Below are 24,997 nucleotides of genomic sequence, written 5' to 3'. Positions count from 1 at the left end.
CACTCCCCTCCCCACACACACTCTCTCTCTCTCTCTCTCTCTCTCTCTCTCTCTCTCTCTCTCTCTCTCTCTCTCTCTCTCTCAGGTGAAGGGTGAAACCAACTTAACTTTGAGGTGCCCCTATGTAGGCGTAACCTGGTCCCGCTGGTCACCGTGTTGTCGGGGTCACGGCAGCAGCGAGATGGGAAGTGATCCAGCAGTCCTTGCAGGAGTCTTGCATCGCAGTGTGCGGTGTTAGTGTGATTACGAGATTATCTTAATTAAAAGGAATGGGAGGAAAAGAGAATACAGAGAACTAGAATAATGCATACTTGTGCGCGAAGGCAGCCGCTACCTGACACTGAAGAAATGGTGGAAGGAGTGGGTTATCGTGATCCTTGGTATAAAGAAGAGGATCAGCAAATATGATTGAATGGATGAGAACAGTTGAAAGATACCATTGAGATAAGGTAAATGAAATGACAGATCACATTACCTTTTGTATTTTGTGGAAGCACTGATCATACAAAACTACACAGCATATGCCACTGGTCTACCTGATGCCACATTCATGGTTATATTAATTATTATTTCAACATGTTATAGCAATACCCATTAACAGATACGTTTGTGTTGATGTTGCAAGGTAACAGGACAACCAATAGGCAGGTATTGAAAGGAGTGGTGCATGTATCACATTTCTGCAGTTCTGATTACTTAATGCGGAAGGTTGCTCAAGACTTAAAACTGGTCTACTATACACAAGCGTGTTTTATGCATACCCATGTACATGTGTTATATTCTTGCGGCATACACGCATTTGTATGTTTATTTCTTATATGTAAGTATTATCTCATGGGCTTTCATTGTCGTGCATAGTATCAAGGTACATGAGACCGCAGTGAGAGAGAAGGATCCTGGGTGGGCAGGCGGGCGATTGGAAGCCTGTTACTCACAATCAGGGCGGGCCGCCTGCCGCTGCCGAAAGTTGTACGTTCGCTACATAGTGTGCAGGCTAGAGCGTATAGTCGAGGTTTGGTGCACGTTAGTCACGAAAATTGAACTCATCCATCGATCAGGGAATATTACAAAACTTATATATATATATATATATATATATATATATATATATATATATATATATATATATATATATATATATAAACTTTTAGAACATAAAACTTTACGAAACCTTGACTGTACTAGCTCAGATGCATTTGGAGAGCTTGTGATAATCAGCACCGTAGTCTCGGGTGAACCTCAGACTGGTGGTGTGTCGTGACGCGTGGTGGAGCCGGGGCCGCTGCTCCACCAGCTGGAGGGCACAGCCACAGTGAAGCGGGACTGTACCGCGTGTTGATGGCTTTGTTTGTTATATTTTATCCGCAAATGTTTTGCTTACATTTTATTATTTATATGTGATTCTTTTTTTATTCAATAAACCCAAACATTTATAAAACAGATGCACATACAATCCTTAATTTTTTTTTTTCTGTTAACCGACATAAAACATGCGGTTGCAATATAACCCACATTCAATGAACCTGATTCTTCCCTGAGGCTGCACCGGGGATGAGGAGGCCGGCGAGAGGGCCTGCCCACCCATGTGTCCCTATAGCGCTACATGTCGCCGCCGCAGGCACAGGCGTGATCCACCTGTAACTTAGCTTGATGTAACTAGTCGACGCACGCTACAACGAAGAAAAATCGAGAGCACAGTGCGGGACGTGGTGACAAGCTGTGGGGGGGGGAGGGGTGAGGAGGGGTGATGAGGTGCTGACGAGGGCTTGAGTTAGGAATGAAAGGATGGCTCCTGAGGGTTATGGAATGATGAGTACAGTGTTTCATAAGGAGCTGGATGTGTGTGTGTGTGTGTGTGTGTGTGTGTGTGTGTGTGTGTGTGTGTGTGTGTGTGTGTGTGTGTGTGTGTGTGTGTGATGGATGCTCTTGGTGGGGGGAATGAATCTGAACCACTGGGAGAGAGACAGGTACGTCAACGAATAACATTTACTGGCTATTCTTCTCTTGAAGGTTTTGGACTTTGGTTTGATGATATATGACAGACCAAGAGGAGAATGGCGGGAGGGAGTGAGGGAGGGAGGGAGGCAGAAGCTAGTAGGCGAGGAGAGAGAGATGTGATGCACTAATCCTTGTCGGAGCGGCGTGCATATCAGTATCTTGAAGTCAAGATTATAGTTCTACTTGAAGGAAGAAATTATTCTAAGGTAAAGGTCGTCGAACACGGTGCTAAAAGATCCACTGTAATTTATCGGGACAGACTCGGGGACGAACTGAAGCTGTAATCGCCTTTCATCACACGCCAGTTTGCTTGTCTTTCAAGCTGGTGCCGATTCCTCACGAGAAGAGTGACTTCAAGGAGCCATAACTGGTCTACACAACTCACAGGCGGAGCTCGACAATAAAAGTACAACTTCACACGAATACTTTCTAGCGGCAGCTCCTGTGGCCCCCATGATCACCCTCGCTGGCACAGGCTGGTGTCCCGGTTGTCTGTTCTGAACGAGTGTAGACTTCCGCAGCGCGCGCGGACCCTCACACTCAACGCTACGACTCGTTAACGACTAATCAACAAATAGCCAAAGCCAGAGCTGTGAAATATATGGAAATTAACTTTTTAATTATTGCGGCAGAAATAATGGGCATCAGTCCTCAATTAGGATTGGTCATCATCATATTTCAGAACTCTTGGCTAAGGACACTAACAGACAGAAGGCCTTGGGTACTGGCGCTGTCATGGAGAGGCTGTTATAACTGGCATTTGGAGAGTAAACGGATACAATTTAACAGTCTATTGTTCTATTGCATAGGTAGATTATAACATCTTAGGTATCTGTGTAGGAGTTGTGGTAGGATACAAGGGGTGGCCGCCCCTCGGTATAGGAGCGACCTAGGGAAGAGGGTGGCCCCACCTCCACTTTGATTCGCATGATCCTGAGCTTCGGGATTCAGGAATGGCCACTGTTGGTTCGTGGCTAACGTCCACGAGGCAGCTGTGTGGTGCTGCTATAGCATTCTTTTGGCTATGGAACAGTCTGTGGGCTCGTAGGCAACGTGTGAATCAAGGCGGAAGTGTTGCTTGTAAAACTATAACCACACGCCACTGCGTATTTGGCACGGAGCGGCGCCTGGAGTATGGCACTGCGAAAAGAAGCTTGGTTGCTCTGGGCCGATATGGTTTGGGCTGAAGTCAATAGGTTGATTGGGTTGCTAACTACTAGAGGGAGTAGGAGGGCGACCCACTCCACGTTATAGGGAGGAGCGCGGAGCGGATCCATTGGGAGCAGGAATTCATGTTGTAGTAGGTATGAGCGAAGGCTGGGTTATCAGAAATAGAAATAAAAATATTAATCTATAGTCATGAACTATAGGAGGCAGCCGCTCTACACGCTGCTGCTGCTTACCTATCGGGATTTATCTGGGGGCGTGAGGTACCGGGTTGTGGACGAGGTAGTTTATCGGACTATGGCACAGAAGACGCCGCTTGCAACACTGCTAGGGGAGTACGCCATGTGTGTTATTGTGACACTATTTTACCGTCCGCCTGCCGCTGCTGCCGAGGCCGTTGTTGTTATGGTGGGAGCTAGAATCCCTTGCACCCTAAGCCAGCTCGTGTGTTGTCTAACTTTCTGGGACAGTCCTCCGCGTGGGAAGGCTCCTGCTGAGGGCATGGAAGGGGGCGAGGCTGAACTATTTTCACGAAATGCAAAGAGATAGAAAAAAAAAAAATGCAGCCGATATTTTTGTTTGATTTCTTTTCTTTTTCTTTTAGAAAGAAACTTCTCTAGGCAAGGTTTGTCATGGAATAGAGAACTAGTATGTACTGTATGTGTACATTTCCGGTGGTGGCCTCATGAGAGTCATAATTAATCGTACACAAACTGATGGTCAAGTTACCGCAGGTGCAAGCGGCGTCCACTGCTCTGGGTTACCCTTGCCTGTCGCTAACGAACACAATACACCACTGACTGGCCGACGACTCGGTCGCTCCGATTCCCCGCGACGGCTGGGGTACGCGGGTCCGGGCGGGGCCGGGCGGGGCTGACCGGGACACCAGTGCTGATAGAGCCTCATCTAAACACACACACTCCTCCAAGATTCTGAAATGGAATTAACCCATGAGGGATAGAGTGACTCTGCGAGGCACAAAGGGGTGCTGTTTCACTATTTGACGTGTTGTCGTAACAATGCCAATCACGCGACTTAACAAACAAGTTTAAAGGCCTCAAAAGCCGAAGTTACATCTTTTATGATGGCCTTTAGCCATCCTGAATATAGAAGAAAATTCGGCGAGTCTAACTCAGCAGAGTTTGGAATTGACCAAAACATAAGTAACATACAAGTGTACATGATAACAGTAGTTTTCCTCTCAGGATGAAGCATAAGTGTTCTTCACAGAGTATAGTAGAGCTTAGAGTACCTAATGTTCATATTGAAGCACCGTGTCACTAATGTTGTTAATCACCGGGGTGGTTCTGAACGTCGGGCACCACCTGCCTGACGCTGGTCTCGCTGCGAGCCTTGTGTCGCCTGACTGCCAGCCTCAGCTGTTTTGTGCAGCGAACAACCTAAATATAATATCTCCTCTGGGGTGGCCGGCAGCCGGCTGTAATGACATTCGTAAGCGAGTACAACAGGAGGCGAGATAGCGTGACGAACTTGATGTTTACAATCTCGAAAAAATAGGCACGTACTTACACAAAACAGTAGACGTCATCAAAAGCTGCACAGAGACGCGCGTACATGTACATATACAGGCTTCTTCCTACAGATCATGTGTACTTTGTTGTGATGATGGGTGTTATGTGCATGAGTGTAGTGTACATCAGCTTGCTCAAGACCGGCGCCACAGGTTGGGACGCAGGTCTCACTTGTCTGATGTGACACAGGGGAAGCCTTAATTGTTGCTTCAAGCAGTATTCGTGTCTACATCAGTGTGTATTCATTCCTCCCATTTCAAAACCTTGGCGTAATTCACTACCAGCCCACGAAGTAACTAGTGGTGCGCAGTACTGTCCTACTTGCACATTTTTCTAAATTTCTGACCAATACCCTCCAAATCGCACAGTACCATATCTAGGTGTACAGTTTACTGCACAGTATCTTATAACCTGTTCAACACACTGCACAGTTCTTCCACTCAGTATTCTTATGGAGTAGCAGTTGCTGTGGGGACCAGTAGTACATTTATGAGAAAAATAAATACAAAACATAGTCTGTGTATTGTGGAGCGGAGTGACTGAGGACCACACATCATGTCTTCACGCCCTGGCTCTGGCCCCGCGGGGAGGTTTGAGTTGAGCATGGCGGGAGGGGGACTGAAGAGAGCGGGCTGGGGCGCCACTGTGTCTGTGCAGGGTGTTCAACAGTGAGTGAGGGGGAGGGGGCTTCCTGTGTGGCCCTGTTCGTCTCGCTACAGCACTACACAGCACAGGTTGTAACAGTACAGGCTACAATCTCTAGGGCTCCAGAACATTACACACATCATGGTCTCCGGAGAAATCTGTAAACTATCATCTCGACCATCAACAGGAAGCTGTCCCTCTAAACATAATTCTGCTATACCTTTGTTTGCTTTGATGTAGTTTGTCAGAAAATGAGAAACAAACAACCAGAACAGCTTTTTCGGATAAAATGAAATGTATGAAACTAGCTGAAAACTATCAACAATGGATGCTTGGCACGTTAGTTATCTTGGCGGCCTTTTAAGGCCTGGTCATGTAGCAAATAAACACTGGAAGCGGCAAAATTCGGACAATGATCACTTATGCGAGCCAGTAAGGGCCGGGCGTCTGGGGCGGTGCTTTCTGTGTCCTGTTTGTGAAGCGCCACTCTAGACTGGAGTGTGGGGCGCCTCGGGATAAGCCTCTGAACCTTTACTCTTGCCCTCTCGAGGGAAGGCCTTGATCGCCGCTCACCAGACACGCAGCCCCCTTGGCCGCCTTCACTTGACGTGTCTAAGAACTAGGAACTTGTAAACTTAACCTAGAAAATAAGCATCGTTGCTAATTCGGTAAAGTAACAATAATTATAATACCAACAAATATAAAAAAGTAAGATCTGTTAATATAAAATGAGATGACCATAACTTAGGCGATACAAAACTTAGAGTAACCTAGAATAGTAATTCGTATGTGAATGATGATCCTCGACTACAGACTCTTGGTTAAACAATCTAACACTCATCCTCCATACAAGTGTGCAGCGCCGACTACTGCGTCAGCTTTTCTACCGTACCAAACCTTGGTTCTAAGCATGCCATTACCAACCTAGTAGATTAAGTAGGCCTATGAATTACCTTATATAGATCCATTAACATAACTTATTTCCTATGTCATTTTCTATGGGTTAGAGACACACAAAATTTGTCTTGTATGGTCACCACCCCAATCATTCCCAAAGGGAGCCTCCGAGGGTACACATAGCCCACCCAGCACCATTAGACCAACCCAGCGCGCCCCCAGCCTCTTGACGGAACTACATGGCTAGTAATACTTCTATGGAAAGACGTGGTTGCATGGCTCACTATGGATTATTGGATAGGTCAATACTCCTCAACGGTGAATACTGCTGGGTTGTTGCGTCCCCCGCCACACCGGTGGGTGGGCGGCGGCCGCTTGGGGGGGATGGCGGGTAGGGCGGTAATGGTAGTTATAACAGACGGCATAGTTGTGGGCTGGTTGGGGCTGAGGCTGGGCGCGGGCTGAATCACTGGTATTGCTGAGAATATGGCAGGTCGGTCATGATTAGATCCTGACCTCGCTCGGCCACACCTGCTGCCGGGCTGCCGCCCTCGCCTGCCACTGCAGCACCATTTACAACACCACCTTTTGCATAGATGCTGTGCAACATACGTGTACAGAGCTAACTGGGGACCTGCAGTGCTGAGGGTCGGCCAGGATACCGTTGCTTTTCCTTCGCCTCACAGGATGGCAGACTTAAACATCCTTTATCTTGACGTCGTCGAGTCTGCAGTCGTGGGCGTGTGGGCGGCCTCCCTGCAGCTGTGTTTAACCACGGTGCGCACGGCACGTGTACCTTATCACCCTCGCATCACGGCTGTGTCAGTAATTCGGACCGCGTCATCACCACCGCTGCTGCAACAGACAACAACAACTACCGGTGCCTTACTTACATTAACACTATAGCTAACTATGGGCTCTACTACACTACCCAACACTGAGACACACTGTGCGGGGAGTGGGAGGCAGCAACACCACCGCGTGGGCACCGCCGCCGCAACCGCATGCCGCCCGGCACCATCACAGTGGCAGCAGCGTCCTGACCAGTCGCGTACCTTGCTCACCAGTGGGCAATCATCTCCCGGGGGGCGTGACTGCACACCTCAAGATCAGGTGTGGTTCTCAACGAGCCTACAAGCCCAGGATTGTGGGCAAACTCGTGCATAAGGGTGGGGTGGGGGTGAGCACTGGCCAGGGGCGTGATAGCGGAACCCACGCGGGTGTCACCGCAGGACCCGCTACTGTACAACTATGAGGTAGACACTACAGATCCTACTGCCGCGCCGCGCAGGCCACGTGTTATATATCTCTCTAGGTTAATGTACAGTTTATCGCATATTCATTGCTAAGCATAGTGGAAGTGCATCCTAAAAAGCACACCAACTGTGTTTTTTCTGTTTACGGAATCCTTGACTAGTTGCACTTGAAATGCTGAGACAACATGACTTGGACAGAGCAGTTTTTACCATACAACTGGAATGGCTGAGAACCGTGTGTAAACACATTACAAAAATAACGATATGGGATCTGGTACCTGAAATCTACCTGACTATCTGTAATATCATTTCATAGAGGTTAATGATAAATACAGCTGACGAGGAGAGAGTGCGTCGCGAGGGAGGGATCTGAACACGTCTCCCATGACACAGAGCCCTTGAAGATACCAATTGAGCTATCTTGCTTTCTTACATCATGCAAGGCGAGTTGAAATACACTCTTCAGCAACTCTCCCCTCAATGAGAGCTGTAAATATCATCAACATCTTCAAAACTCACGTGGAAAGTGTGAGTGCGTGGTGGAATTTCTGGTGAGGGGGGTGGGCGGGGGTGGGGGACGAGAGGGGGGATTCATTTGTTGCAATGGCGGGTATTTACACTGAGATCAAGACGGGGCAGCCCAAGCCCGGGCCGCTCACACACTTTGTACTGAGCAGAGACCCGACTCAAGCTGTCTGTGCGGGTGGGGTTACCCTGGCTGGACGGAGAATTCACAGACACAAAATACACTGTAGTAGTAGTAGTAGTAGTAGTAGTAGTAGTAGTAGTAGTAGTAGAAGAAGAAGAAATAGCAGTAGTAGAAGTAGCAGTAGTAGTAGTAGCAGTAGTTTAAGTAGTAGTAGTAGTAGTAGTAGTAGTAGTAGTATAGATATAGTATAGTATGATATCGGGAAGCAGTTGAAGCAAGTGTAACACAGGTGCCGAAATAGGTGTAGAAAAGGTGTATAGTCAAGGACAGCAGACGTATTAGGGATGGGAGGAGAGACTTTGAGCGTCGTGCAGTGAGGGGCTCTTGGGAGTGTTACAGTGATAACCCTCAATAGAAAGGCTTTTTTTTTTTCTTCTTTTTCCTTCCACTGCAGAAAGCTTAAAATCCATGATCACATCACAAACTGGGGATCTGAGGAGTCAAGGGGTCCATCCCTGTACAAGACTAAGATAAAAACTGAAACCAAATATCTTGCATCTAGTAAAAAGAATAAATAAAAAGAGAGGAATGCTGAGACCATGGCGACTGGAGCTACACGGATGCACCAGTGTGTTCCGCCTGAGTGTCTTGTCCCGCGCGAACAAGTGACATGGTGGTGGTGGTGGTGCTGCTGCTGCGAGTGTTGCGGGTCAACATTGGACACCCGGTGGTGCCTCAGTGGTGGTGGCTTGAGAGCGTTTGCTTATTGATGCATTGGTGACCTAGAGAGCGTGAGTCGACACAGACGTGTGTACCATTGACATGTGAAGCTTCCATTCTTTTGAAGGATAATTAAGCTCTTAATTAGCATAATGCAAAAATCTGAAGCACCAAGAGAGGGCACCAACGGGTTGACCTTAGCATGGAGGCGGCTGCTACACGAAAGTCTTATTTATGTGCACATTTTCCTGGTGCGTTTGTGCACTGTAATTATGTTTGTGTGTATGTGTGTGTGTGTGCGTGTATGTGTGTGACTGTGTGTGGGCGTGCAGGTGTGCAAGCCAGGGTGGTGGTGGGCGGGCTGCCTCGCACCTGTGCCACCGCCGGCCTGAGTGAGAGAGTTATAATATGTACAGGAGGGAGTGAAGCCCGACGAGTCCCTGAGAACTGACAACTGCGTGAGACGTGTGCCGCCCCCGCCCACGCCCGCACCACGCCCTCCCGGCTCCGCACGGTTGTGGCACGGGCGGAAACCATTGATGAGAAAGGTATAAAGGCAACTATTGATACCGTGAGTGAGGGCAGAGTTGTCTTAGGCATATAGTGAGGGGGCACAAAGAGTGAGGTAGAAAGGAGGTGATGCGTGGTGGAGGAGAGTGAGGGCATGGGGAAGGCGGCCCACGGGCGGCAGGGCGGGTCCACCCACTAGCACTGGTTCACACCGGCCCACACGCCCATATGCTATTCTCTGTTGCATTCACTGTGTTATTTGTACCACTGCTGTGATTGCTGTGTGACGCTGCACGGCTGCGTGTGGTGGGTCACTATTGCACTGCCCACTTGGCGTCGTCCTCGGTGTCGGAGGGCTCCGGGGAGCGCGGGGTGACGGTCACCACCGTAGCACCACCGCTCAATTTTCGCGGGGCCGGCGCCTCCCCGCTCACACTGCCCATGTCATCCTCGCTGAAGCCGTCCGAGGCCTGGCCTCCCCCGTGGTCATCTTCCCGCGGGGAAACACTGCTGCGCATCAGTTCCGGACGGGTGAGGTCCAGCACGCCACCGCCTAGTGGCCGAGAGTGCAGGAATTTCCTTTCCTCCTGCAGGCTGTCAGGGGTGGGCGTGGCCAGGTCCATGCCCGTGGCTCGCATCATCTGCAGATAGGTGTCCAGTAGTGAAGCACCTGCCGGCTTGGCTCCGGTGTACATGTCGAGGTGGCGGCTGATGGCGTCATATGGTCGACGCTCCTTCATGCCGTCTTCGTCACGCACGCCGGAGTCTGACTTCAGGTAGAGGCCGCCGTTTTCCTGGGATGAGGGTGTTTTGTCCATATCTCGGTCTCGCGAGGAAGTGGTTTTTGCAGACCCATTGTCACTGCTTGAGTTGTCGCGGTCTGAGCGGCGGTAGTTCTGTCTGACCACCTCGCCGACACCGCCCACCATCTGAATATATTTGGCGGCCATCTCGGGGTCCCAGGGGGAGGGCATGGGCAGCAGCGGCAAGTCCTTGGTGCTTACCCCGCGGTGCTGGCGGCTCATGTGGGAGTGCAGGGAGTTGCGGGACTTGGCCACCGTGCCGCACAGCACACACCGGAACCCATTGCAGTTGGAGTGTTTGTCCTCCATGTGGGTTCGCAGCGTGTGGGCGTTCTTGTAGATCTTGCCGCAGATGTGGCACGGTCGGGGGTCTGTCGCACGCACACGGTAGAAGTCAAAGCGGGGACGACCTGTCGGAGGAACATTCCATCAGTGACATGCATGGATGAATATCAAGTGATATATCAGTAACATTATTATATCAACATTTATTTATGTACAGGAGGACAGTGACACTTTGGACTGACTAGAGGTGGTTTTCCCTTGGAAGTGTGTGAGCCTAACACTCCTAATAACACCTGACTCAGCTTGGTTGGCACCCGAATGGTTCACAATTGTCTGGGGACCACAGTAGTACAGTTAGTCACAAGGGAAATAGCGTCTTGTCAGCATTGATCGTTAATGTTGTCACCACTCACCATCTGTGCCTCCGACACCATCACCATCACAATCTTCCCGTGGCTGCATAAGAAAAAGCGTCATCTCATAGAAGAGTTCACCCCAATACCTTAACTTACACGACATACACTCCTTTTACTACTGCTGCTGCTGCTTCCCCTCAACCTTTGTCCATAGTGGCTATTTTACCTGCTGCTTGTCGTCCCCGTCCCATCCTTTCTCTTGTCTCCAATGCTCTGAACTTTGCACGTATATTCCGAGTCTAATCATCTTACTAATGCAAACTTTAATCAGCCTCTTCGCTCTTTCACCCACAAACTTTGGAACACTGCCTCGTTTTGTCCGGCTTCGTGTGACTTCAAGATAAGAGTATTAAGGCATCTTGTGAACTAAATTGACCATACCCGCTTTGAAACTTTTTTCTTTTAAACGACAATTAACAGATTTTTTCTACTTGCTTATTTTTTTCCTTCCTCTCATGTAACCAAGAAAATCGAAGAATTTTTGTTTCTAAAAGAGTGATATCAAGGATTGGGAACGTCAGGTGTGGTTCATTCTACTACAGCACACACACACACACACACACACACACACACACACACACACACACACACACACACACACACACACACACACACACACACACACACACACACACACACACACAGCTGTTGGACATGTGTATTTTACTTTATTTTATTGGGTAGTTTACTTTTATATATTATTATGTCTCCGTAATGAGTGTGGACCATCACCGGATTGAACTTCAGGACACTATTGTGGGAAGTTTATATATATTTCTGGCGTAGCAGTCGTACCCAAAGTACCGCATGGCCGCCACCACTCTTCGTGTGTCTCAGGTGTGTAGAGGGTCACTGGGGAGACACGCGGAGGCACAGGGACACTTCGTTCGGCGCCAAGAGGAGGGGCGTGTTTTCCTGTCCTCTGGAACACCTCGGCGGAGATGTTTTGTGGCGGTGTGAAGGTTAACCCGTGCCCGCCCGCCCTTGACTTACGAGGAGCCTGCACTGATTTTAAAGTTGTGTTGCTGCAGTGAGGGTGCCGCAGAGCCGTGTCAAGCAGCTCGCGTGGCCGGCTGGGTGTGCCGCTAGATGCACGGAATGTGACTTCCGGTAGGCGCCGCGGTGCTACGGGGAGAACGCATGCTGACCTGTGCACTGGCGTGTGGCAATAAGGTTTGATGGTGTATCGTAATCCGGTACCTCTCTCTCTCTCTCTCATGCGGTTGATGGTTGCTTCCGGCATAGAGTACACCGATGCTTAGTGACGCTGATCTGTGCACGCATGCGTACATAGTCGAGGGATGCGTTGGCTCGATCGCGGTATCATTGGGTTTATATTTTCAAGGCTAATAAAGACGAGAGTCCGTGCAGATGTTGTGCATTTTTACTCAGCATTCTACATCGAAAATATCTTTATTTCTTGACCTTGAATACCATCAGTGGGTTGGAGAGTTGCGGCCGCATTACAGGTATTTTTCAAATTAGTAATTTGAAACTCGCCACTATCAGGTTGTAGAGTGCCAGCCTGTGTAGTGATTAGTCTCATCACTGTATCTGCCACTGTCCAGGACCCGATATGGTTATGAATGGACTACTGAGGGAGGGTGATGACACCATCTGCAGCAGGAAGCAGTGATGTCTTTTCGGTCACAACACGCTCCCTTAACTTGCTGAGGCCAACGGAGTTTAATGAGGTGTTTCACAGGTCCTACCACAGGAACTTAGCAAGTTGTCAAGTGTCAGGTAACGAGGTGTGCTTCGAAATTATCCAAATGTGCATAGTTTAGTTTGTTGCGAATGACTATGAATATTCTGATTAATTTGGACCGCTTATCACAACATGGATGCACGGTACGAGCAATGCACTGTTGATATAACATTACTTTGGTGATAACGTCTGTAAATCGTCTGTGTGGTTCGTTTCAGGCTTATCTAAAACTCCTGTTTTCTCTTCACGGGGATTTTCAAGGTCACAGTGATGGTTGGTTGGGTTTTCATGGGCATTTTCGTACTTTTCCTTTTCTTCTTACAAAGTCATTGTAAGACTTAGGACGATGAAATGTTAGAAATAAGGTCCTTAATCCCACCGCAGGGTATCGGACAATGCGAGTTTAAATCAACTCCTAAGGCATGTTGTTTTTCGCCCGCAGAGCTTCCCTCCCCTCAGTCCCCTTCATCATCTCCCCAGCTCCCCATCTCCCCAGCTCCTCGCCTTCTCCTACTGCCACCTCGAACTCTGTTATTCATCGGACCGTGAGTGGGGAGCTGAGGGGGTCACAGCAAAACAATCGCTAGAAAGCACGCTGACCTTTAGCGGCCTTTATCGGCAGCGACTACTACCTGCCCACCGCCGCTGCCACCACCGTTGGGTTTTCTGTTTTGTTACCGCGTGTGGTACTTACTCTTTTTTTTACTTCGATGTGTTCCCCTCTGCTAACGGTTTACTTTATTTATTTATGTATTTATCTATATGTTTACTTTTTATCCGGGTTATACGTTCAATTCGGTGGAAAAATGTTGAGCTTGCATGTGTTCGGTATACTCTGTCATCTGTGCCGGCGTGACACCTTTACGTATAGCTACCCTGTATTGCTAATGCTCGAAACTACTCCATTTTCAAACGTACACTTTTCATTTCATAGGGTAAGTGGAGGATGGGTAGTTAACGTGACCTTTTGGTGTAGTCAGCGCACTGTGTCTCGTGTGGAGTGTGAGATAAAGCAAGGAGCGTGTGGGAAAGAGTACGTTGTTCCTGTGACGCAGAGATGAATGTTGTACGGGATTAGGAAGGTGAGGTTTGCATGCAGCGGTATAGTATTAGATCGCGTTATTAGTGGAAGAGGAGGAGGAGGAGGAGGAGGAGGAGGAGGAGGAGGAGTTGAGAGAGAGAGAGAGAGAGAGAGAGAGAGAGAGAGAGAGAGAGAGAGAGAGAGAGAGAGAGAGAGAGAGAGAGAGAGAGAGAGAGAGAGAGAGAGAGACTGTGTGTGTGTGTGTGTGTGTGTGTAAGGCAGCTAAGTAAGACCCTCAATTTTTACTATTCTCCTGTACTTGGATGGCAGGTTGAAATAGACTCTAACACCAACTGGCCAATCATAACCTGGTGAAAAAATAGCAAAAAAAAAAAAAAAAAAGAAGCAAATGGTGTTCCAGAATAGGTTTGCTGCGTGAAAAAAAAAAAAAAATAGAAAGGAAAAATAGAGAGAGGAAAAGTAATTGGCCAGCATAAAGGTGTGCCTGTCTGTATCCACGTAATACGAATGCAGTTTAGAAACAATGGCTACGTTTTGCTTAACCTCGCTAGTCAAATCTTCATTACGTATTGTTCTGTCAGCTGCCTGTACGAGTAGTTTGGGTTCTGTTATGTCAGGTCAGGTTAGATTAGGTCAGAAATGTATAGGGGTGACTGTGACGTACGTACTATGATGTCTCTCCTTTTTATATGAAAGAGCCTGGTCAAATTCTATTGAAAAAGACCGTGCCTGTACGCGTGTAGTTTGAATTCTTTTATGTCAAGTTAGGGCAGAAATGTATAGGGCTGACTGTGACGTATGCACCATGATGTCTCTTTCTCCTTTTTTGATATGAGAGAGACCGGTCAAATTCTTTACAAAAAAAAAAAAAAAGGTGCTTGTACGCGTATGGCTTGGGTTTTATGTCAGGTCAGTTAAATTCAGTTCAGGTCAGAAATATATAGGGCTGACTGTGATGTATATACCATGATGTCTCTTTCCCCCCTTATATATATATATATATATATATATATATATATATATATATATATATATATATATATATATATATATATATATATATATGAGAGAGCCTAGTTAATATCGTAAAAATATATGTACTTTTAATTGTTGTTCCCGTAAAAGTGACTGAAGAAGGCTCCATAGATGTACTTATAGATAGTTGAAGTCATAAGGTAGAAAACATAATCACGCAGACAATTCCAGAGCTTGCCAGTTTACCTTCTTGCTTCCTTTATTTCTATTATACTTCATAGACTTTTCATGGGAATTTAACGGCTAAAGGAGACATTCTATCTGAAATCCCACCTGTCCGTGAATCATTTCCCCAAGTAAGAAAGCCCTACTACCTAGACTCGGACCGTGGCCAGGATTTGAACTTTGTGCGCTTGAAGACCTCGACCCGCGTGGTTCCACTGTACCACAGCGGGCCCTTATATGTCTATCTGTATATTCGAAGTACTTGAATGTTTTAAGAGAGAATTTCAAGACACTTATTTTAAAACATTTCTTGATCAGTTTTCTTTTCCTTTTTTCCCTTTTTTATTTTTTTATAGAGGAAGGTGGAGGAGGAGTGTGTTAGTCTGTGCAGGTAGAGAGAGAGAGAGAGAGAGAGAGAGAGAGAGAGAGAGAGAGAGAGAGAGAGAGAGAGAGAGAGAGAGAGAGAGAGAGAGAGAGGAGGAAAGCGAAAAAAAACACACACAGCAAGTCTGACTGCTGTGAATGATGGAGGTGTGAATGTCCACCGTATACTCTGTTTGTAGCTGAAGGTTGTGAACTTTTTCCTCCCGTTCTCTATTGTTATTCATGAAGGCGAGGCATTACTGTGGGAGCCTCGAGGCGCGTGGGAGCGTGAAATAAACAAGACGCAACCGACGAAGACTGACGCTGGTATTTCGAACTTCTCCCTTTTTTTTTTCTCTCTTTTCGTTTCGAGATTTGCACAAAAGCTGTTTTTTTTCGAGTAAGGTCAGTATTACCCATGAATGAGAGGCGGCTCAATGGGGAACTGTTGTCGATGTGTTGTTCTTCTCGCGTGCAGGTAACTTGCTCGACTCTACGTGTATTTTTAAGCAGAGGATCAATATTACACGCGAAACAGGCAGTGTCCAGCGGTGAGAATTAATGTCTGTATCTACGTTTTCTACTTCCGCTCTTGTTTTTGCACTGAAGTATGTCTGTTTTCTTCTTTTTTTAGTCTAATTTCTGTACAAAAATTCTCGTGTGTGTGTGTGTGTGTGTGTGTGTGTGTGTGTGTGTGTGTGTGTGTGTGTGTGTGTTTATTTTTAAGTTGACAATCAATATTACACGTGAACCAGGTAATGTCGATCCTGGGAAGTGATTTATATTTACGTAAACTATTGTAGGTTTGTTTTTTGAACGAAGATAGGATTGTTTTTGTTAAGTAATGCTACGGTAGAGGCAGACCAAGATGAGGGTGTCTGTTTGCCTGTTTGTAAGCTTACGGTCGATAGTGTATCTATTTTTTTTAACTTATCTAGAGGGAGAATAGGCGAATGCAGTGGAGAAGCGTGACATTACACCTGGATCCGTAGTATTGAGTGGACACAGGTACATTTTGGGAAGGGTTATGAGAGCACACGGTTTACTTGGCACTTCTATTAAGCATCAATAGTTACAGCCTCACTATGGCGACAGAAGGACCACAGGGGCTCCCAGCACCGGGACTCACCACCTCCGACACAGCACCAACAACAACAACAACACTTCCACCATCCCCCCCACCATCACCATCACCAGCACCACCAACCAACACTCCACCGTCGCCCCGTTGAGTGTTGAGCGTAAACTGTTCCCGCCAAACGCAGCTTAACAGAGGACATAACCGTTCACAGTGATAGTCTAACATAGACTTAACTCGCGGAGGCCATCGATGCCTCGGCCTGTACAGTAAAGAGTGAAGGATAGGCGTGTTGTCGTCGTCGCCCCCCAAACCCACCCACCCAGTACAGCTTAACACAGCCCTAACGCCCTTCCCTCACAACACCACACTAACCTATAGACTCACTTCATCCTTCTATCACATGTCGGGGCAGCATCTACTACACTACGGCCCCTCTGACACTCCGACACAAGAAGCTGACGAAAGCATACTCACAACTAAACTGATTTAACATGACGGCGGGAGCCAGGCGAGGGTCGGGCACGGGGAGAGAGGAACGAGGGCACGAGAAGGAGAATAAGGATAAGGAGGCAGAGTTAATATAAGAAGTACTGGCAGTGAAACGGGTTAAGTAAGGAAGGAAGAGTAAAGATGATAAAGAGAAAGAGTAGGAGGGAGAACAGAACCGGGTCGCATAATCATAGTAATAAAAAAAATTAAAGCAGAAAGCGAACTTTTCACGCTATGAGGATGGCTGCGGGAGGGCCATGTGGCTTGAGGCAAATTGAGGACATAAAGAAGGTAAAAATGAGCTTAACGAGCGTGGAATGGTGAAGTCAGAGCAGAGGGAGAAAACATGTACATAATAGGAATACAAGATACTAGTGGGTGGGGGAAGAGTGACAGGGATGAGCTACCAAGTTACTAAGTGGCAGGAAGGGTGACAAGGTGAGCCAGGGTAGTAGGAAGGTGTGGTAAGCGCTAAGAAGGAGCTTGATTACTATGCTCAGGTATACTAGGGTAATACGAGGAGGTGGGGATGGAAATTATTGCACTAGGGAGCGGGCTAGCCTCAGTCCTAAGGAAAAGAATACGAGGGAGTTCAAGTACCAGGGAAAGGGATGGGGCAGGGGTGTGGGAGACTAGTACCAGGAAGGAAGGGTAGGGTAGGGGAAGCCTGTGTACCAGGGGAGGGGCCTGGTACCGCCGTTCACATGAGGTAGAAAAAGGCTAATATAGTTGACAGTTAGCGTGTTGTCACCACGCTCTGTCTCGCTTGGGAGGACGAGCACTGCCTGTAGTCCACGCCACTTGCCACAGCCACACACACACACACACACACACACACACACACACACACACACACACACACACACACACACACACACACACACACACACACACACACACACACACACACACACACACACACACACACGGGCATTGTGGGCTACACGCAGTGCTGCACAGACGCGGAGATCACCTACTTAAACACTTGCTCACTTAAATCTAAGTTCACAAATGGAAATTTATTGCATTCAGGCGCCGAGCCTTGTGTGGTGAGGGGCGCGTCGCCACCTGAGCCTTTCGAGGGGATCGCCTTGACTAGGAAACACGCAACGTCCGCCTCACTCTGCCAGTGGGTCTTGCCGTGCCACCATTCTCGCGCCGCGCAGGAGATAGCGAACAAACCAGCGCAGTGTTATCATCATTAGAGTACTTGTAATGTAAATCATCGGGAATGGTAGAGAAAACTTAATTTAATGAAAAAGAAACAATTTATTTAAATTAATTATAAATGTTAATTGATTAATTGATAATACTAAGGAATCGTAGTTAAATTATGATAGTGTGATCTTGTCCTGTCCTTATTGTGTTAGGGTTATTGATTGATTCTGCTGTAGCGTTCGTGTTTTGACTGATGTCCAAGCTTGAGGTCAGACATCCAGGGAGGCGCGCGTCGGGCAGGCAGTAAAGGCGCAGCCACTATCAGGTGTGACTGGCGGTGTGAGGCAAAGCTGCAGGCATGTCGTGCGGCCGCGTGACGGATATACATGACCGAGAATGGATTATGGATCTTGTAAAGTTTAAAACAAGACATTTATCGCATAAGAGTAAACCTCATAACGCAAGATACCTTTTTATCAACTCCGGGATGATCAGCAATGGTTTTCATCCATTCAGAAACCTGTCATTACCGTAACCGTTTTTATTCGTAGCTATAATGTAACAATTTGAAACGTGAAAGATATGATTAGAGGAATACTGGAAGATTTGCATCTAACTATTTTTTTATATACATAAATATCATGGTTGTCGTGATCAATAGCGTAATTAAGGAGTATTATCATAACTAAGGTTTGCAGACTCATTGAGAGTACACAAGGTGTTATTTCTTATCTTTGAGTACGGCCACAACATAATAAAAGTTGCTGGTTGGAAAATAATTATATGTTTCTTCTTTAATCGGGGGAAAAAAGACGGAAAGGCGCGATAGACAGATGATGAATGGCAGCGGACAGGATTAGCGTGACAAGCCTCACAGGTGCACCTCTTTTTACCGCGACACACACCCTAGTGACTCACGCCTTCAGTAATCTGAACACGCCGCACATTTGTCAGTATGTACGATTATTTTCATCAATTTTCATAAATAGGAGTCTTTGCTTAGTCGTCATGGGTATGTAAGGCAGAGAGCGGACGACGGTGGAGGCTGAGAGCACCAAGGGACAACGCTGTCTCCCACAGACTACTGTAACTGAGGCGATAACCGCCTCATGGAGGCTTCAGGTGACGTGCCACGGCCCGATGATATTTAGTCAACCAAATAAAGACTAGCATAACACGCTACGGCAGACATTTTGAACCGTCGGCAGACGAGCCCCGAGCCGCTCCTCGACGTGTCGGGGACGTGCCTCGCGGCTCATCCACCGCCAGCAAGAAACAGGCGCCTCTCAGGCCAGCCACAGACGACGTCACGCACTGTCAACACTAAGCAAACTGTAGCAAATATAAAGGCATCTCTATGCTATGACTGTACAGCTTAGGCTAAGAACAAGTTTACGGCTAAACAGGAACATGGAAAACGTTAGTGTCGACCGAGGAGAAGTACAGGGTGAGGCGAGGAGATGGAAGCACTGGGCACTGGCACACACACACACACACACACACACACACACACACACACACACACACACACACACACACACACACACACACACACACACACACACACACACACACACACACACACACACACAGGTAGTCAGGCTGGCGGACGCACGCACGCACCACAAATATTTTTTTTGGCCGCAAGAATTCATACACAAATCAATGATATGGCAGAGATCCCCTCCTCTTTTCGTCGCTCACTCCGTCAAGGAAGTATCCCACGTAGGTAATAATACTCATACATACATAGATTACATAAACATATACATTATTTCATTTTATGTATGTATATATATTTATAATTGTACATATTTTTGCACTGTCTAAGAAATCCTTGGTTATATTGCATAATAATTATCGTGGGATATTTCTTGTTTGATGTTAAAACCGTTGAATCGTTCCTGTTTGACCTGCTGGGGCGGGGGGCTGGCGGCCTGCCCGCTGCTGTCTGGCTGGGGCGGGGCTGGGCCGAGCGCTGAGTTAGGGTTGCGGTTTTGGGAGGTGGAATAGGATGTGGATGTGGAAGAGGAACTTTGGTTGAAGGTGGGCAGGTGAGCGTGTCCGTTTAGTGTGGTGTTGGCGAAGTCTGTCGCTGACTGTATAGTGTTATTGAACGCGGCGGGGACAGAGGGCTGAGGAAGTGACGGGTTCACTGCGGAAGTTTGGCTCTGGAAAGGCCGGTTAACGGGGCTGAAGGTGGAAGCTTGGGCTGAGCTGGACGGTGACTCGTGGGGGAATGGGAGTTGGGTGGGGTCGTGGTGGGAGGGATGGGAGGGGCCGGGCAGGAGTGGAGTGGGCCGCTGCCTAATGCCGTGCTGCTGCAGTAGGTGGGATTGAAGGTACTGCCGCGTCTTGAAGGTCTTGCCACACACGCCACACGTCACCCATTCCCCTCGCCCGTGTACGTTAGCCACGTGTTGCTTCAGGTTGCCCACTGTGCTGTAGCTGCGCCCACAAGTTTCGCACCACGGCCGAATCTGCTGCTGCTGTTGCTGTGGGTCCTGCTGCTGTGCCGAGTGCTGCTGGGGGTGTTGCCACAGTTGCAGTGGGCCCGCCCCGCCTTTTGAGGACGTGGATGCAGGCGCAGGGGATAGCTGTATACCCTGCTGGTGGGGGGCGGGGGGGTCGAGGGCCCCCAGCTGCGACATCAGTACAGACAGGTCGAGGTCACGTGACCCCGTGCACCCTGCAAGTGACGTCAGCACTGTGGTCAGCTGATCTCTCATGGAATTTGCCGTCAATTTTTAGTGTGAAGCACGAAGTCGTTTAGTCTTGTAAACAACTTTATTAATTTGATTTTACAAAAAAAAAAAGCTTCCAAGTGAAGCTTTAATAAAGATTTAAGAATTGACAAATGGTAGAGAAAAAGATATAAAAACCATGCAAGTGATGAATATGACACTCAGAAGAAACAAACGTTAAGCGACTGAACAGTGAAAAATTTACACCAATGTAGCAATAATATTAAGAATAAAATAGATAAAAAATGACTAGGGAAAAATTCAAAAGAGATGCCAACCACAGTTACCGACGCCCTCTCGGGGCCCCACACATACGTACCGCCTCCACGCCTCGCCTTAACTACTAAGCATGACAGGAATACAGGTTCTGCAGGCCAGACCACAGTCGGGGACCTCGGCAGCCCCGCGTGGTCCCCACTACACAAGGGCCTCGACCATGGGGGCTGCCAGCCTCCGACCATATTGTCTTCGCCGCTCAATAAACGTTTCTGTGAGACTTAACGTTTAACTGTATCGGCCAGACGGGAAGGCCACAGAGTCAGCGGGTACGGGTGGTGTGCTGCATGCAGGACTGTGTCGCGCCGCCCCCAAAGTCATGAACTTACCAACGAAAAGGTACTCGTTTTGAATTGGAGCCATAATTAATCCTTTACTTGCGCCGCTTTTGACTACTTGTCTCGTCATTCACATACGTATGTACAGTACACTTATTTCAATTTTGTACTCATTTGTTTGCCTCGGAGATCGAGCCCGCATCAAACATTCGTGGAGCGCCGCCACTCGCATGTACTAGATCTGACTTCGCAGACCACTACGCGTGTATCCTGTTCACCACGCTCTACCCTTTTGATAGCCTCGACCTATCCTTTAGAGACTGCTCGTCACACTGGGCAGACCAACTAAACTTAGTAAAGGGTCATGTAATTCTTTCATTTTACATGGTGGGTTGGGGTGATGGTGGGGGGGTTGCGACGCCCACACGAGTGGCACGCCGCACGTCTCGCCGCTCTCAAGGTTCATCGAGAAACACTCAGAGGCAGTTGCTGAACATGAGCTGTTCTTTCAGCTGCCCAGACTTGGACGCGTTACGGACAAAGAAGTCATTAAATGTCAAGTTATGTTGCCATTAAAAGCAACTCAACACTGCCTTCAGGAGCAAGAGTAACAACATAAACTCTCTCGCCCGGCCATCAAGACGCTCCCCGAAACATTACCAACTTCAAAACTTGAAACGCGTAAGTCGCTCCTCGATTTAATTTCCCGTGTGTTGGCTCCGCACAAGTCCGCCAGATTACTTTCGCGATGATGGCGAATTTTATTTATTTTCGTAGCGGTTCGCCAGTCTCGCACCATCCTCTCGATCAGGTTAAGGAAGTAGTTGCAAAATGTGAAAGGAATCGAATCCTTGAAATTATTGACGAGTGGCATTTTGTGTCCCCAACGGACCAATTTACATTCGGAATGTTATTGTCTCGCTGGTGTCTGCGGCGCGAGATGCAGGTGGCATGGCTCGCTCCTACACAAGTGATCATACCAAGGGAAAGAACTAAGCGCGCTGCACGCACCCATATATATATATATATATATATATATATATATATATATATATATATATATATATATATATATATATATATATATATATATATAAACAGAGACATACGTACATATATGTCTTTAGTAGTAATAATGTTAAAGAGTCTCTGTGGCTGGGCGTTCTCAGTGCCTCTCCCTTGGATGGCATGGCATGGAGTGGAGTGGAGTGGAGTGGAGGAAGAGAAGGAGGGGAAGTGAGGGAGCGGTCCAGCTTTAACCTCCAGGGCCATTCGTGCATGCCGGCCACGCTGGACACGATGAATACCAGCCTTGGCTCTCGCCCGGGCGCGAGGCCTATGGGGGAACTTTTCTCTTCACGTTCTCTTTTTTAGAGTCAGACATACGTAGTGTATCAATTTTGTTTTAAATATATTGGCTTGTTAGTTTACGTTAATTTGCTGTGAGATACGTTGATTCAGTTAGTGTGGTATTAGTTGGCCGGGAGTGTATAGTGTGTCGGGCGAGTGTGTGGCCCCGCCGCGGCCGGACGTCAGGTCAGGTCATAGCAGAGGCCAAAATGTGAACATGAGCAAGACAGCATGCAGGCAGTGTGGTCATACCCATGCTAACTCCTCTCAAGTCAGTCCAAAGATCATGGCGTAAAAAATGGCTCAGTCAAGACTAATATATAAAAAAGAAGGTATATAGAAAAAACAGACATAGCCGATGTGGAAAACGGATAACGGAGAACATTCAGAAGATGGGAAAAGCTCCGTAAGAGAAAATGGGTACTTACCAGGGTTACTGTCGGTGTTGGACCCAATGGCGGCCGAGGCCAGGCCCGCCAGACCCGAGGGCCCGGGGAACCCTCCGAATCCTGCCACGGAACACACACTCTTATTAGTCGAGTTTTTATAATTTCAAATAAAGGAAAAATTGTGAACACTTCTTAGAAGATGAAAGTAGAAAATTAATGAATTTTATAATATACTAAAGACAACACTTTAATTGTTAAGCAGCACGCCTCAGGCTGGCGCTTGTCGTAATGGTAATGGCAAGTGGTAACGGTAATGGTAATGAACAGGTGGGTTGTCGCCCCTTGGTGGCGGGGTAGTGAGGGCACCTTTTAGGGCGGCCATGTTGGCCAGGCCGGACATCTTCTCCAGAGTGTTCTCGTGCTCGTAGTCGTCCTCGTCATGGCGGGACTTGTCGCGGTCCTCGGAGCGGTCGCTGCCCATGGTATCCTGGGTGTCGTCGGAGCCCATTCCGGGGTACAGGCCCGGGAAGGATGGCTGCTGGCTCATGTGTGTGGGCGTGTGGAGGGCGGAGCGGCCGTGGTGGATGGAGGATGGGTGGGCGGTGGTTACGGGGGGCAGGGCAGTGATAGAGGAAGGCAGGGACAGTGGTAGAGAGGAGCCGGGTAAACCTATGGGCGGCAAGGAGGGCAGACCGGCCATACTGGCCATGCTGAGAGGCAGGCTGGGGATGGGCGGCGTAGGGGCTGGGGGGCTAGGGCCCCCTGACAGGTGTGGGGAGGGGGAGCATGGTGGCGGCGGCCCCACTGAGCTGCATAACTTGATCCTCTTGACCTTAGGACTGTCCGGCGGTCGGCCGTCCTCCTCCAGGTCGGCAGGTTCAGTCTTCGGGATAGGCGTGGGCACCTCTCGGCCTTGACCGTTCTCGCTGCGGCTGTCTGAAGAAGACCGTGACCGTGACTCAGCGGCGGCCTCGGCCAGTCCGCGGATTTGCAGCAGCTTGGCTGTCCTAAGGAAGTCTTTGATCTGGTCGTGGGCGATCTGCACCTCGCCACGGTACATGTACTGCAGCAGTGTGATGAGCTCGCTGTAGCCCACTTCATTCAGGATGATGATGGGATGGTCACACGGATTGTTCTGTAACGCAGAAAAGTACAAAGTTTACTTCATGACTGAACAAAAGGGATCAGTGGCTCAAAATTCACTTGTGTCAGGAGGTACTGCTTTAACGAGCAAACACGCTGGCTGGTGGTGAGCCTGAAGCCTGCACTCACCTTAAGGAGCGACCTGAAGTAGGGACTGCTGGCGGACAGGACGACTTTGTGGGCCGACACTTGCTGACCCTCGCAGGCCAGCGTCACGTCCACGAATTCCTCCTGGTCACGAAGCTCTCTGCAGGTTACAAAAGCTATAGTGAAGACTCTCCCTATATCTTATACCTGTGCGTGTGTGTGCACGCACGCATGCACGCTCACATCCTCAAACATTCACTACACTAAATTTAAAACCACCATAGCCTCCGGGTCTGCAATATATTACAATACAAATTGAAACTGTATTACTTGTCAAGTGGTACCTGCTGCTGACAAGTTAAGACACTTTGTTCTTATTCAATATATCACAGGTTGGACTGACTCACGTATTAGATTCTAAGAAATGATTAGTTGCACCTGTTAATATTGTTGTGGTTCATGCTTATTATTTTAAAAGTCAGACAACATCATAAACGGGAATCGCATTTCGAACAAGGCAACAGTGATTGGCATTCTCTGGAATCTCTCATAACAAAGGAACAATGCGGTAAGACATCAAACATTATTGATAAATTATTTTTTCAATATAAGGCCAAGTTAACTTTACTGGTATTTACATTTTTAATTTCGTATTACAGGTAAGAATGACATGGATTGGAGAGGGACACAGGTGTGTACCGGACAGGCCCTGCCTACCCTCCTGTCCCTCGCTGCACACACCTGCCGAGGCATTTCACGTACAAGGAAACACGTCATTTCTTAAACATGAAGATAATCAGTGTCTTGAAGG

The 24,997-nt window shown here is 48.0% G+C and overlaps 1 protein-coding gene across 3 annotated transcripts in view; it reads right to left on the bottom strand.

The window, feature by feature from the left end:
- Positions 1 to 1,596: 1,596 nt before the first annotated feature.
- The window catches only part of LOC123516175 (protein abrupt-like), a 238,935-nt gene continuing 215,534 nt past the window's right edge, over positions 1,597 to 24,997 (bottom strand). For 2 of the 3 annotated variants that reach the window (XM_045275356.1, XM_045275357.1), the window contains 4 exons: positions 24,229 to 24,346; positions 23,323 to 24,091; positions 22,996 to 23,076; positions 1,597 to 10,587 (listed from right to left, as the gene is read on the bottom strand). In XM_045275356.1, the coding sequence (XP_045131291.1) occupies positions 9,689 to 10,587; positions 22,996 to 23,076; positions 23,323 to 24,091; positions 24,229 to 24,346 (1,867 nt within the window). In that variant the 3' untranslated portion in view covers positions 1,597 to 9,688. Of the gene's footprint in view, positions 10,588 to 16,232; positions 20,609 to 22,995; positions 23,077 to 23,322; positions 24,092 to 24,228; positions 24,347 to 24,997 lie in introns of those variants that run through there. The other variant, XM_045275358.1, reaches the window with a different exon arrangement.

This window comes from Portunus trituberculatus, chromosome 40 (genome assembly GCF_017591435.1).
Source record: "Portunus trituberculatus isolate SZX2019 chromosome 40, ASM1759143v1, whole genome shotgun sequence".
Lineage (NCBI taxonomy): Eukaryota > Metazoa > Arthropoda > Malacostraca > Decapoda > Portunidae > Portunus > Portunus trituberculatus.
This window is presented reverse-complemented; position numbering and strand designations above follow the sequence as displayed.